The sequence below is a fragment of the Athene noctua genome, chromosome 29, assembly GCF_965140245.1.
Source record: "Athene noctua chromosome 29, bAthNoc1.hap1.1, whole genome shotgun sequence".
NCBI classification, from domain to species: Eukaryota; Metazoa; Chordata; class Aves; order Strigiformes; family Strigidae; genus Athene; species Athene noctua.
This window is the reverse complement of record NC_134065.1, coordinates 2986732-3001373: the sequence shown is the minus strand read 5'-3', so window position 1 is coordinate 3001373 and position 14642 is coordinate 2986732. Positions and strand designations below refer to the sequence as shown.

The window sequence follows — 14642 nt, the reverse complement described above, 5'->3', positions numbered from 1 at the left end:
GTTTGGGTAATTTCTGAGAAATCGGTATTGTCTAGAAGGTTCAGGTTTCACCAGTTTCATCAGTTGCCTGTTCTGAAAAATCTGGCAGCAGTGCAAAGCTACTTCTCAAACGCAAACCAAACAACGATGTCGTATGATGCAAGCGCCTTAGTACACAGCTAGAAAAATGTAGATGAATAACCTCGACATGGATTTCAGGGGTGACTTTGTAACTCTGTTTTAAAACACTGCAATCGTGCCGGATACTTAAAAATATGATAATAAGGGTTTTGCATGTATAAATCGTTAATGAGAGTTTGCAAAGTGCTTCGAAATCCTTTAATCTGAAACTTCCGCAGGCTGTTCCCAACGGCTGGCATTGCTTTGGGATCTTTTACAAAGACATCTGTTTTTACGGGAATAATTTAGAAGATGAGGACCACAGGTTGAATGAATTATTATTAAAAAAAAATTTAAAAAATAAAAAAAGTAGTAGTAACTAAGAAAATTAAATTATTTTGAGAGAAAGATGGTGGAGGATGAACGCTTGTTATATTAAAATCTACCGATCTTCCACAAGATAAGGTGGTACCCCAGCAGTGGTAACACCTTGCCCAAAGAGATTTACTTGTGTTGTTACAAAAAATCATACATTAAACCTGCAAAGGGAGATTTTTACACCCAGCTACAGGTGTAATCCCAGAATTAGGGGAGAGTGAGTCCTCTTTTCTCTTTTCTCTTTTCTCTTTTCTCTTTTCTCTTTTCTCTTTTCTCTTTTCTCTTTTCTCTTTTCTCTTTTCTGTTCTCCTGAGCAGAACAACCTTGTCCATAGAGCCGACTGCTGAGAGTGTCTACTGCAAAATTTTACCACCTGTCTGAGGTTAGGATCCAGCTGCTTTGCAGTGTAGGAGTACTAAAATTAAGCCGGAAAATAAAAGAAATTCCTTCTCCCTATATATCAGGTAAGCTGAACTCACTCTGCCTAAGCATGCAGGTTCCTCAGGTATGGCCGATGACAGAGGTCACTAAAGTAATAGCCATGATCTTTGATATTGCCTCATACAGAGCTTAGTGATTCCCTGTAATCCTTCCTCTGAGATCCCCATGAGTCTGGATTCGGTGCTGGGTGAGCTGTGACAGCCATCCAAGGAGGCAAAATTAAAAAGAAATCACCCAAACCGCTCCTGCTTTGCAGTGAACGCTAAGGTTCGGTCCCGTTGAAAAATGATGAGACTTCGGCGGCCACGAAGCCTCAAAGGATGTCGATTTTTAGAAGTCATTTGCTTTGAAAATGAGGCATCCCAGAGCTGCTCCAAATTTTAAAACTGGAAATATTTAGTACTTCGGAAAGTTTATGCTTTCTAAGAGGTGCACTCCAGCTCCCAGCCCATCTGTCTTCTGTCCTTACGGGTACCCCAACTAAAAATGATTTGAGGGGAAAGGTGACTAAGGAAGAAGAACATCAGACTGACAGTAGGCAGCCCGCTAAACCCACTAGCAGTTGTGTTATCGAAGAAGGGCTGGCTCTTGAAATACAATCACAAAAAGGGAAAATAATTTGGCACCGAGATGACTTGTGTCCTGAGGAAAAAAAAATGGATTAAAAATTATAAGGCTTTACCCTTCATGGTAGAAATCATTGCTATGATATACAAACCTGTGGAAAGGAGTTTATTTACATCTGCTGGGATCCAGGGTCACCCAAGACTCTAAGGGGTGAGTAAGATCTAACATGAATGCAATGTAAGGGGGAAAAAAAAAAAAAGCATTATGAGGTCAGGAATCATGACCCGATTATGAGCTGATTAGTGGAATGACATACGTGACTTTGATCTGTTTATCTTAAAGGGATATTATTACTCAATTCATGGGTGTCTGAAGCCAATACCATATTTTAAGTATAATAACACAGCACTCTGCATGTATAAATCATTAATGAGTACTTGCGATATGACATTTGATCCAAGGAAGATGCAGAGCTTCCTGATAAGAGTTATTGCCCTAGGGATCCCTCCAACACACGTCATAATTTAGGAGGGATTTACAGAGAAAAAAATTTTACTGCTCTATTAGAGAAGCAAACAAGTAGCAGGTAAACAACTTGACAGGAAATCTGTCTGTAGGGAAGGGCAGATCTCGGAGTATGTGAAACACTTTCCCTGACCAGCTCATCCTGTGGGCTGATAGCAATGGCTTTTGACACAACAGCTCAAAGACGAGCTACATGGGGATAAAAAAAAAAAAAAAAATCTTTGTAATCCTCATTGACTGCAGCTTTTCACCCTGATTCTTACTGGCAAACTCTTTAATCAGGGTTGATGCCCAAATAAATACCCTAAGGACCAACCAAAGCTTGAGTGCAGAATGGTACTTTGTGTGTCAGGAAGGGTTAAGATGCCCAGAAATGTCCTTTTCTAAAGAATAAGAAACAAAATACCGATTTCTGACTAAACAGCACATGGAGATAGAAGCGATTGCACTATACCAAGTTTTTCAGTGCAACAAAGTCACGGCAAGTCGTAGACCCTTCCTGGTCTAACCCGAAGGAGCCCACTTGCAGTGGGGTCCCTGGACATGAACTTTCACCGTGAATCTGGAGCAGACGTGTGGCTCTAACTCTGCAGGTAGGCAACTTAGTCTTCTCCTAGTAGAGCCGAGGAATTTATTTTTCACTGAGAAGGACATGCTGTGAAAACCTTAAGATTTGTATAAAACACCTTTTTGTGGGAACAACAGGGACATGCACAGAGCTTGCGGCCACAGACTGATGCTTGAGGAAGTGAATGGTTTGCGTCAGTGATTTCCAAAAACCTCATATTCCAACCTTATTTTCTTGCCCACGACACCCGGTGGTGCTGCACTATATAGAATTCAGAGTAGCAGTGGGTCTGCTCCAGAAATTTTATGAAAGGTGATTATTATGACACAGATAAAACTACTTTTTAATGAAAAAATTAATAACTCTGGTTTCTGAAGCCATTAAATATTGCCTGCTTAAGGAGTCACCGTGACTCTCAAATTTAAAATGATGTTATTATCCAAGGGACATAACTATTTAAATTTTGTCATATACTCACAATATTTACATAGTGTATACACTTTGTATGTCTCAACCATTAATGAATATATGGGACTAACTTTGAAGTTCTTTCCTTTAAAGAAGCCTAAAGAGAAACGTCAATATTGTTATACGGCCCTGGGGATCTGCAGACAGACACGCCTCAGTGGCTTTTAAATACGTAATGGATGTAAATGAAAGATCAAGATTCTGATATTGCTAGGTAGAAAACCTGAAGTGAATTTTTTTTTTTTTTTTTTTAAATGATAGAATATTCCATAAAACCATTTCTATTAATCCTGGAACTGATCACTTACTCCACCTCAATGATTGCTCCAGGATGAATTCCTGATGAATGGTTTTTTTCTCTGAGACGAACTCTTAAAACAGTAAAAAAAAAAAATCACAAATCTGGGTGTGATATTTTGTAGGAACTCTGCTGGGTGGATAATTTTATCCTTTCACAGTCGGTTTAATTGCTGTTTTGCTGTACTCATGATGTATTAAGCTCTGTTTTCATGAGTGAAATGAAACATTTCTCCCTTCAGAAATGTTTCGTGCAATGGTGTAAACACACAAGCTTCAGACTTTCTTCTTTTTTCTTAATTGGATTAACCAACTCAAATTATTTGAATGTAGTAGAGATGATTGTTTGCTACCACCTCAACGAAGCGTTTGCTTTTCTGCGTTTGGGCATGGCAATAAATCAGCTGAAAATACGTGTCCAAGAAATTGCATGGATGCCGTCTTCCCATGCGTTCTCAATTGCTTTAATTTCTTTCCTACAGCAGAGTTGTGTGAACATTAAAAGTAGATGTTCTGGATACCAAATTGTTATGCCAGTACATAAAACATTAACATATTACACCCCTAATTAGACCAGGGAAACTAATTGCCCAATAAACAATATCCAACACCAGATGCTGAACAGTGCGTTTCCACCGAGAAATACTTTGCAGAACGATTCTGGTTTGCTTTAAAAAAAACAATTTGTTGTGCTAAATTCCTAGAGTCAGCGTCTCTCAACACCAGCAGCACCTTTTTCATTGAGTTTCTTCTCAAACATTTAATGGGATGTTTTTGTAGCCTCATACTGTCACAGTCTTCGCTGCTATTAGTACATGAATGATGCAAAATCTTGTTGTGAGAAGAGGTTTTTTTCTGTATTTTGTAGGTGTCTGGACTGTCTGAGATTGCACAATGGAGTTTAATGTACAATTCAGTATCTGGCCCGGTAGAAACAGATGACCTGTCTCACTCATGAGTCCATAAAGTCTGAAAATCTTCAGTCTCAGCTTGGTGAGGTAATTCTCAGTATGACTGATGTCAGGAAAGGATTCTCCATACAAGTTGTTGCTTCATTTTCTGACTCCATGTTAAAACATAAGAGACACTCCAAACAGACCTCAGCTTCCTACAGGCAGAACGGAAAAAAACCCAAACCAACCACCGTTCTGAGTCTTTACAGAAATTGCTCTGTGGGTTAAGGGGAAATTTGCTTTGAAAAATGTCTTGAAGTGTTAAGCTGACTTGGAAGAACACACTTTTTTAAACATTCTGATGGTACCGTGTGTGTTGGGAATTAAAAGCAGCTGGACGTTCTGCAAAATGCGAAGGTAGCAACACGAAAAGTTATAGAACGTGGTGTGGTTTCTGAAACAAAATAGCTGATGTCAAGTGACAAATATTTGCTACTATGCAAGGTATGTGACCTAATTAGGATTTAATGAAAAAAAAAAATATTTCGCTCTCAATGATTCAAACTATGTGGCGCAATCATAAGAAAGAGTAAAATACCTGTAGCTATCAAAGATGACACTCGCATCGCTCTAATTTGTAAATGGCTTTGTGTAAGACAAGCCAGTGACTAAAATGATAGAGGAGGAAAAATGCACTGCTCTCTAAGCAGATCACCATAAACGTCAGAATTACTGAATCAGCAGGGCTGTCCATGAAATTCATTTGATCGCTTATTATGTCACATAGAAAAATGTTCCAGGGCGGAATGGACCTCGCATTAACATGGAAATGGAGAGGTAGCATCGCAAGGATCAAACCAAAGCCTGTTTCAGTCGTAGGGGCACTTTCCATACAAGATGAGCTTGTTGGTAAACACATTATAGGCTCAAAGGGCGCCTCTGGGCCTGGGGCGGTCTGGGTGAGTATAAAAGCCAGTGCCACAGCACAGTCCCTCATCCACTTCTCTCGCCTTCTCCTCCTTGCTGAACAAGGTGAGCTGCAACCACTTTGTCTGTTTCTCTTCTTCATTCATTTTTTATTTTTCTTCTGCTCTTGGTGGATTTTTTGTTGAAATCCTTGATCCTTCAATATGTTCCAGAATCTCAGCTCATTGCCAATACTGTAGGAGCTGGGAGAAGCTCTTGGGCTCCCTTTATAGGGGACCATAAGGGACCGGGGCTATTTAATCTCGTTCTTCCCTATGAAGCCTGTCCCTGCTCCAAAGAAATTTCTCTTGGCGAGCCATCTGTCTGTCAGGCTGTGCCTCACCTGCTGCCTGTGCTTTCCCTGCCCTCTCTCCCAGGTGCACCTCCGACCCGCCGCCATGTCCTGCTACGATCTGTGCCGTCCCTGCGGCCCAACCCCGCTGGCCAACAGCTGCAACGAGCCCTGCGTCAGGCAGTGCCAGGACTCCCGGGTGATTATCGAACCATCTCCCGTGGTGGTGACCCTGCCCGGACCCATCCTCAGCTCCTTCCCCCAGAACACCGCCGTGGGATCCACCACCTCCGCTGCCGTTGGCAACATCCTGAGTGCTGAGGGAGTGCCCATCAACTCCGGGGGCTTTGGCCTCTCTGGCATTGGTGGCCGCTCCTACAGCAGAAGGTGCCTGCCCTGCTAGAGCCGGGCTGGACGTCCCGTGAGTGCATCGACCAGGAACCCAAAGCCAGGTGCCGGACTGAGGATGGAGCTGCTGGCCAGAGTTTCCAGAGGGGCTGAGCACCCTCGTGCCCTCCTGCAGACGAGGGAGGGAAGCAAGGTGCCAGCCTGTGCTGGCTGGAAACACGGCCAGCTGATGTCTTCTGCTTCTCCTGCTTTCTTCTCCACATCATGAGTCCCTGTTGTCTCCTGCTCTCCTGTGCCATGGCTTAATCATGAAGGAGGTGGAGTGGTGTGCTGCCCATACCCATCTTCCCATGTGTGTGGAGGAAGATGTGTGTCCCATGGCTGTGAAGGGGTGCCTGACTGTCAGGTGCCCGTCTAGCAGCCTGGCCGGGGTCCCTCCCAGTATGCACTGCTTGGTTTCTCTCTTTAGACTCATTAAAGTTTATGCTGCATTGTAGCTTCATGTCTCCTCGTGTTCCTTCCCTCCTTGGATGCCCATCCAAGGTGTCCACGGGAAAACGGGATGCTCTGCAGGGAACGGGGTGGGCGGGTAAATGCCCATGTGGCACCTTCTTGTTCCTGTAGGAGCTGAGTGCCCTCAGGATCTGTGGTCACATGAAGAGAGATGGGGCAGTGGAGGGCTGTGTGGTATTGTCTGAGTAGGCAAAGGGTGTCCAGGAGCTCCCCCAAGGGACACGTGAGCAGCAAGTAAAGTTGGAGACTGACTTCCAGTTGGTGAGGGAAGGCTTTGACCTGCTGGGAGACATTTCTGTGCAGGTTAACACCCACCTGACCCAGGCTCTGGTTGCATGTGACCACACGCAATGTGTCCTTGAATTTCCCTCCGCCAAGCACTTCTTTCAAATCCTGGAATGGGAGGGAGTCCTGAAGGAGATAAAGGGGCAGGTGGCAGCCAGGGCAAGTGTGTAAAGGGAGATGCAAGCCCTCTCCTAGATTTTAGCACAATGAGGATGGGTTGGTCATAGGAGTGCAAAATGGAGGGAAGGGGGATGGAAACACCATGTTCATTCTCCCTCAAGGGAAAGTGATGTGTGGTGTTGGTGGCAAGTCCTGGAAACCCTGCAGGAGCCTGGAAGGGAGCAGGAAATGCACCTTTGCCCTCTCTGGAGCAGTCATGTGATCAAAAGCATTAAGTGTTGCGGAGTCCTTCTGTGTATGCCACTGTGTCTTGAAGGGAAGTGAGTCTGGAGCAGACACGCAGCAATTCCTCCACACACACCTCTTGGCTTTTGTGCAGGCTGTGCCTGGGGAGGTGCCCAGCAGTGATCCTTTTGTCCCGCCAATCAGGCCTCAGGCAGGGCAGAGTGAGGCAGTGGTACCCCGCCAGCTCTGTTCTCAGTCCCTCCTTCCCATGCCCTTGCCCTCCACGGGCAATGCTTTGGTCCTGCTGCGCTGGTGCAGCTTCAGGGACAGTAGGAGGCTCCTCTTGGGTCGCGCTCCTCCGCCTCTCCTTGCCAAGACGCCAGGACCCTGCTTGCTGCTGAGCCCAGTTGGGTGTCCTGTGGGAATCCGCCGACTACCTGGTCATGCCTGCTGTGGCGGCGGGTGGGGGGGCAAAGCACAAGTTGTGTCGAAGACACGGGCAGGAGGGAGGATGTGTATGGGTTGGTCAGCGTGTGCCTTGGTCAGTGGGGGGCTCCGACTGTGCTTGAGGTCTCCAGCAAAGGGTGCTGGGAGGGGAATAGCCGTCATTCTGAACCACCGGTAGTCGGCTGCTTAAGGCAGGTGGGGATGGAGGAGGGAAGGAAGATGGCAAAGGAGTCGGGCCAGCTTCTGCTGAGATCAAAGCACAGAGAGAGAGTCTAAAGTAAAAGCCAAGGCAGAGGTGCCCTGGCTGGAAAGGCGATGCCTAATGCAGTGTGAGTGAGCAGAGCACGAGAGCGAGCGACTGATGGTGCCGACCCTTGGCTGTGCATGTCCAAGCTGAAGCCTCAGGGTTAAGTGAGACCTCCCCATTCATCGGGCAACACTTTAATGTGAGGCCCTGGAGGGCCGGAGACTGGCATTAACTGGCGAGGTGGGGCAGTCCTCATCAGTGGGGCATCACCTGCCTGTGCTGACGTGTCATTTCCCCTGGAAAGGCTTTGGCCTCTAACACTGTCACTTGAAAGGAGCCCGTGTGCCTGAAGGGGCCTGTGATGGACAGGGAAATGAAAAGGCAGCGTTGCAGGGGACATAAGCAGTGTCCCCATTTCTGTAATTGTGCTGCTTTGCATGCGAGATGAGCTTGTTGGTAAACACATTCCCTGGGCAAAGGGCGCCTCTGGGCCTGGGGCGGTCTGGGCGAGTATAAAAGCCAGTGCCACAGCACAGTCCCTCATCCACTTCTCTCGCCTTCTCCTCCTTGCTGAACAAGGTGAGCTGCAACCGCCTTTGCCTTTTCTTTGTACTTCTGCTTTGTCTCTTCTATCCTCAACAGAGTCTTTGCTTTGGTGTAGCTTTTGCTGAGAGCTGTGGACTTCGATCCTGCTCACAATATCTCCGTTAGTTTGCCACTCTGTTGGGAAGCGAGATCAAGTGTTAGTCTCTCTTTACAGGGGAAGTGTAAGGCTGGATCTCCTAATCCTCTCCTGTGCCTGTGCAGGCTGTCCCTGCTGCCCAGGCTGTGCCTTTTCTCCTGGCGAGCCGGCTGTCAGGCTGTGCCTCACCTGCTGCCTGTGCTTTCCCTGCCCTCTCTCCCAGGTGCACCTCCGACCCGCCGCCATGTCCTGCTACGATCTGTGCCGTCCCTGCGGCCCAACCCCGCTGGCCAACAGCTGCAACGAGCCCTGCGTCAGGCAGTGCCAGGACTCCCGCGTGATTATCGAACCATCTCCCGTGGTGGTGACCCTGCCCGGCCCCATCCTCAGCTCCTTCCCCCAGAACACCGCCGTGGGATCCACCACCTCCGCTGCCGTTGGCAGCATCCTGAGTGAGGAGGGAGTGCCCATCAACTCCGGGGGCTTTGGCCTCTCTGGCATTGGTGGCCGCTCCTACGGCAGAAGGTGCCTGCCCTGCTAGAGCCGGGCTGGACGTCCCGTGAGTGCATCGACCAGGAACCCAAAGCCAGGTGCCGGACTGAGGATGGAGCTGCTGGCCAGAGTTTCCAGAGGGGCTGAGCACCCTCGTGCCCTCCTGCAGACGAGGGAGGGAAGCAAGGTGCCAGCCTGTGCTGGCTGGAAACACGGCCAGCTGATGTCTTCTGCTTCTCCTGCTTTCTTCTCCACATCATGAGTCCCTGTTGTCTCCTGCTCTCCTGCGCCATGGCTTCGTCCTGAAGGAGGTGGAGTGGTGCCCTGCCCATCTCATCTCCCCATGTGTGTGGAGGATGATACATGTCCCATGGCTGTGAAGGGGTTCCTGACTGTCAGGTGCCCTTGTAGCAGCCTGGCCGGGGTCCCTCCAAGCATGTGCTACTTGGTTTCTCTCTTTAGACTCATTAAAGTTTATGCTGCATTGTAGCTTCATGTCTCCTCGTGTTCCTTCCCTCCTGCCATGCCCAGCCAAATTACTCACTGGGAAATCACAGAATTATAGCACAAGTGATGCTGGAAGGGCATTCTGGAGGTCATCTGGTCCAACCCCCTGCTGAAGGAGGTCTATCTAGATCTAGTTTCTCTAGGTCCAAATGGCTTTTGGGTATCTGTTAGATGGAAACTCCATAATCTCCCTGGGCAACATGTTCCAGTGCTTGGTGACCCTCACAGTAGAAAAGTTTTTCCTGATGTTGAAATAGATCTTTCTGTGGTTCTTTTTGTGCTCATTGCCTCATGTCCCTTTATGGGCAGCACTGAAATGTGCCCAGGTCCTTCCTCATTGCACCTTCCCTTTGGGTATTTAAATACATTAATAAGCCCCCCTGCCCCCAGTCCTGCTCTTCCCAGCTCTCAGTCTTTCCTCACATGGGTGACACTCCATTCCCTTAATCATCTGTGTGACCTTCCATTTGACTCCCTCCCGTATGTCCATGTCTCTCTTGCATTGAAGAGCCCAGAACTGGACACAGTAGTCCCGGCGTGGCCTCATGACTGCTGAGTGAAAGGGAAGGATGAACTCCCTCAACCTGCTGAGAACATTTTGTCTAAAAACTCCCAGGTTACAACAGTGGGCTGCATTACCAAATGTGATCCCAAACAGGGTAAAGGGGTGGCTGAAAGGATGTGGTGCTCTTGCATTGAGTGGGTGTCCCACTGAAATGGTCACCTGGAGGGGAACGTCCTTTGCATGTGACAAAACCATCCAAAGTCACCCACAAGCCTTTGTCCTGAACAGGAGACTTGTTGCGTCTCTCAGCAAACCCCTGCGACACCTTCCATTGCTCCAAGAGGTATGTGATGTGTGACAGATGCCCAAGGAGTTGTTAGCCTTCACTTCTGACCTGAGACCGTCTCTTTGTGCCTCCCAGCTCCATTTTGGAGGTACTAATCAACATTGGAGGAGCTGCACAGTCACTGATGGTGAGTTTGCGTGGCATGTGGCCCATGACACTGAGGCGAGGGCATTGAGCAAGTCCTTCTCTCTTCCTTGGCTCACCAGAGGAGGAAAAAAAGTAATTCTTCAGGATCTGGACACTTTTTTCTTCCTGTCCTTCTGCCCTGGACTGCAAGTCCACTCACATCAGGGAGGGAAGTTACATTGCTCGTGCTTGGAGTTGTGATGTAGGTGGTGATGTAGGAGAGAAGCAGCCACCTGTCCCTTCCTGCCACATACCCTGGTCCTCCACGTGATGTTGTTCCCCACGCCCCCCAGCGCTGCTTCACGTAGAGTGAGGGGACCCTCTTCTGCTGTCCCATACACCGTGGGAACCCCTACACTGCCTTTCCCCATAGCTAAAGCTTTGTCTTCCCCGCAAGAGCTGCTGTCAGCAACCCCCCTGTGCCTGCTGTGCAGGAAGGCCCCGGGGAAATGCTCCCTCCGTCAGCACTCCTGAGCCACAATGAGATGGCAGCAGAAGCATGGATGGGTGAAAAGATGGTACCAGGGAGGGAAGGCAGCGTCTGTGGCACGTGACCAGAGGGATCTGGGTGCTACATCACGTTGGAGCCTTTTGGCAGACCCTCACTGTAGCTGCTGATGGAGGGACTAGCACGAAGCAGTGGGATATGCACATCCTGCTGTCTACTTGCCTCCAGTGTGTTCCTGCTGACATCACCAGACCATGAGCGCTTGTGATGAGTCTTGATGTCTGACGGAAAGCTTTACAAGCTTTTTGCAGTACCTGTTATTGAATTAGTGTACAATGTTTGGTAGCCTTGAAGCAGAAGAAGGAACATTTGGGAAGGCCCAAACCTGGCCTTTGGTGCTGGGTGTGGGGGGTGGAGTAGGGTTAGTGTGTGTCAGAGAGGAATGTCTCTGCTTCTCTAACATCCTTCTCCTGTTGACTCGAGGGTTGCTGGAGGATCTCCAGATAAGCTAAGGAAGGGCAAAGATCATAAGGGTTTCTCTTGATGTTAAATTGCTAAGCCTAAACTTTCCAGGGTATCCAAGGTGACTGGGGAATTCATAACTAAATTTGATGGAGTTAGATATTAGGTTACGCAATGGATATGGTGACTCCTGTCACAGAAAAGGTTTTTTAAGTCTGGCCTTGCATTTCATAGTTGCCAGAAGACATGCCCTGTTCATTACGAGAAGCCTTAAAGTGAGGCCCTGGAGGGCAAAGAGATGGTAAGAGCTGGTGGGGTGGTAGAGTCTTCATTGCTGGCTGCGTCACCTGCCTGTGCTGATGTGTCATTTCCCCTGGAAAGGCTTTGGCCTCTAACACTGTCACTTGAAAGGAGCCCGTGTGCCTGAAGGGGCCTGTGATGGACAGGGAAATGAAAAGGCAGCGTTGCAGGGGACATAAGCAGTGTCCCCATTTCTGTAATTGTGCTGCTTTGCATGCGAGATGAGCTTGTTGGTAAACACATTATATGCTCAAAGGGTGCCTCTGGGCCTGGGGCAGTCTGGGCGAGTATAAAAGCCAGTGCCACAGCACAGTCCCTCATCCACTTCTCTCACCTTCTCCTCCTTGCTGAACAAGGTGAGCTGCAACCGCCTTTGCCTTTTCTTTGTACTTCTGCTTTGTCTCTTCTATCCCCAACAGAGCCTTTGCTTTGGTGTAGCTTTTGCTGAGAGCTGTGGACTTCGATCCTGCTCACAATATCTCCGTTAGTTTGCCACTCTGTTGGGAAGCGAGATCAAGTGTTAGTCTCTCTTTACAGGGGAAGTGTAAGGCTGGATCTCCTAATCCTCTCTTGTGCCTGTGCAGGCTGTCCCTGCTGCCCAGGCTGTGCCTTTTCTCCTGGCGAGCCGGCTGTCAGGCTGTGCCTCACCTGCTGCCTGTGCTTTCCCTGCCCTCTCTCCCAGGTGCACCTCCGACCCGCCGCCATGTCCTGCTACGATCTGTGCCGTCCCTGTGGCCCAACCCCGCTGGCCAACAGCTGCAACGAGCCCTGCGTCAGGCAGTGCCAGGACTCCCGCGTGATTATCGAACCATCTCCCGTGGTGGTGACCCTGCCCGGCCCCATCCTCAGCTCCTTCCCCCAGAACACCGCCGTGGGATCCACCACCTCCGCTGCCGTTGGCAGCATCCTGAGTGAGGAGGGAGTGCCCATCAACTCCGGGGGCTTTGGCCTCTCTGGCATTGGTGGCCGCTACTGTGGCAGAAGGTGCCTGCCCTGCTAGAGCCGGGCTGGACGTCCCGTGAGTGCATCGACCAGGAACCCAAAGCCAGGTGCCGGACTGAGGATGGAGCTGCTGGCCAGAGTTTCCAGAGGGGCTGAGCACCCTCGTGCCCTCCTGCAGACGAGGGAGGGAAGCAAGGTGCCAGCCTGTGCTGGCTGGAAACACGGCCAGCTGATGTCTTCTGCTTCTCCTGCTTTCTTCTCCACATCATTTGTCCCTGTTGTCTCCTGCTCTCCTGTGCCATGGGTTCATCCTGAGGAAAGCAGAGAGGGGCCCTTCCATCCCCATCTCCCCATAGTGTGGGAGAAAGATGCCTCTACTGTTGCTGTGAAGGGGATCCTGACTGTCAGGCGCCCTTGTAGCAGCCTGGATGGGGTCCCTCCCAGCATGCGCTGCTTGGTTTCTCTCTTTAGACTCATTAAAATTTATGCTGCATTGTAGCTTCATGTCTCCTCGTGTTCCTTCCCTCATGGGATGCCCTGCCAAGTTGTCCATGGAAAAAGGGATGCTCTGCAGGGAAAGGGGTGGGCGGAAAGGTCCATTGTGGTACCTTCTTGTTCCTGTAGGAGCTGAGTGCCCTCAGGATCTGTGGTCACTGGAAGAGAGATGGGGCAGTGGAGGGCTGTGTGGTATTGTCTGAGTAGGCAAAGGGTGTCCAGCAGCTCCCCAAAGGGACACGTGAGCAGCAAGCAAAGTTGGAGATGGGCTTCCAGTTGATGAGCCAAGGCTTTGACTTGCTGAGAGACTTTTCTGTGCTGGTTAACACCCACCTGAACCAGGCTCTGGTTGCACATTATTACCTGCAAGGTGACCTTGACTTTCCCTCCCTTAAGCTTCCACACCCTGGAACTGAATGGTCTCCCAAAGGAGTTGAAGGGCCAGGTGGCATTTACAGTAACTGTGTAAAAGGAAATATAATTTTAGTTTTCAGCTTTCGTGCCTTTGCCCTCCTTCTGTGATCTTTTTCTCCTTGGGGGATGCTTTGCATTTTTCCCTGTTGTATTTTGACATAATCAGAGACTATTCTTACGCAGTATCCTGTTAAAAGTATATGTTTGCACCATAGGGTTACCTTCTTCCCTGAAAGAAAGCTTTCCTTCAAAATACCGCTCTGCCAGGATCTGCTGTGAGATCCTGTAGAATTACACTCTCATCCATGATTGTTAAGCCATGCTGAACCATTAGCAGAAGCAAGGTCAAGATCAAACCAGGGAAGGAAGGAAACATCCTCAGTACATACCTGGAGGGTGCAGGGTGTGTCAGAATGCTTAAACCTTCATGTAGGCACTCAGTATGGGGAAGCTGAGTCGGGTACAATGGAGACATGGTAGGAAATGTCTTCTCTGCATTTAATGTTCTGATTTTAAGATGAAGAGCCAAGGATATAAAACTGGTGCTCAGTATGGTTTGAGGGTAATGAAAACACTTTTATGTTTGAAGGAAATATTTCCATTACACTCAGGGCTTCTTGTTGCAGCCACGCTGGGAAATTCTTCTGCATGTATATATGCTTGGATCATTATCTCCTGTCAAACTAAAGGTGCCCTTAACCTTCCTGAATGAAGAATCTGGCCTGGGCATCTGTGATTAGAGATTTGCCTGTCTCTGGGGGAGTCCCATCCTAATTGGGGAAGGAGATTTGTCCACCTTTGCACAGAGAACCCAGCTGGAGTGTCAGAGGAATGCTGCTGGTGCCCCAAACAGGACTGTCATTCCTCTTGGGGACATTCAGCTCCTCCTCTGCCACAGGAAATGCTGTGCAGAGCATTGAGTCTTCCCCCTGGCATGCACCCCTGGGCAGATCCTGACAGCTGCTGCTCTCCAGACTGTCCTTGCTGGCGCTGCCAGCCCTCGCTTCTGCAAAGGGTGATATGTGCGTGGAAATGTCGCTGAGTGTTTGGAACAATATGTGCTCTCCCATGAGCACGTAAGGCCAAAGAAGTTGAGGTATGGACATGGGGAATGGAAGAAGGAAGAGGTTTGAATCCATGAGAGGTTGTTATAAGGGAGTTGTTTCTGCAAGATCACAGCAGTGGTTAACTTATACTTCCTTGTGGGAAACCAATGTCATCCTTTCTGAAACATTCTTGTAATG

At 48.8% G+C, this 14642-nt stretch overlaps 3 protein-coding genes across 4 annotated transcripts; all 3 read left to right on the top strand.

Moving 5' to 3' along the window:
- The first annotated feature begins 5600 nt into the window (after positions 1–5600).
- LOC141971511 (feather beta keratin-like) lies at positions 5601–5897 on the top strand. The gene has a single exon (XM_074928909.1). The coding sequence runs from the start codon at positions 5601–5603 to the stop codon at positions 5895–5897; it is 297 nt and encodes a 98-aa protein (XP_074785010.1).
- A 2708-nt stretch (positions 5898–8605) lies between these two features.
- On the top strand, positions 8606–8902 carry LOC141971501 (feather beta keratin-like). The gene has a single exon (XM_074928895.1). The coding sequence runs from the start codon at positions 8606–8608 to the stop codon at positions 8900–8902; it is 297 nt and encodes a 98-aa protein (XP_074784996.1).
- A 2964-nt stretch (positions 8903–11866) lies between these two features.
- LOC141971463 (feather beta keratin) lies at positions 11867–12547 on the top strand. Of its 2 annotated transcripts, none has more exons than XM_074928802.1 (2): positions 11867–11895; positions 12223–12547. In XM_074928802.1, the coding sequence occupies exon 2, from the start codon at positions 12251–12253 to the stop codon at positions 12545–12547; it is 297 nt and encodes a 98-aa protein (XP_074784903.1). In that variant the 5' UTR covers positions 11867–11895; positions 12223–12250. The 2 variants fall into 2 exon arrangements, with proteins under 2 accessions (XP_074784903.1, XP_074784904.1); XM_074928803.1 differs by having other exon boundaries at positions 11867–11899; positions 12227–12547.
- The last annotated feature ends 2095 nt before the right edge of the window (positions 12548–14642 follow it).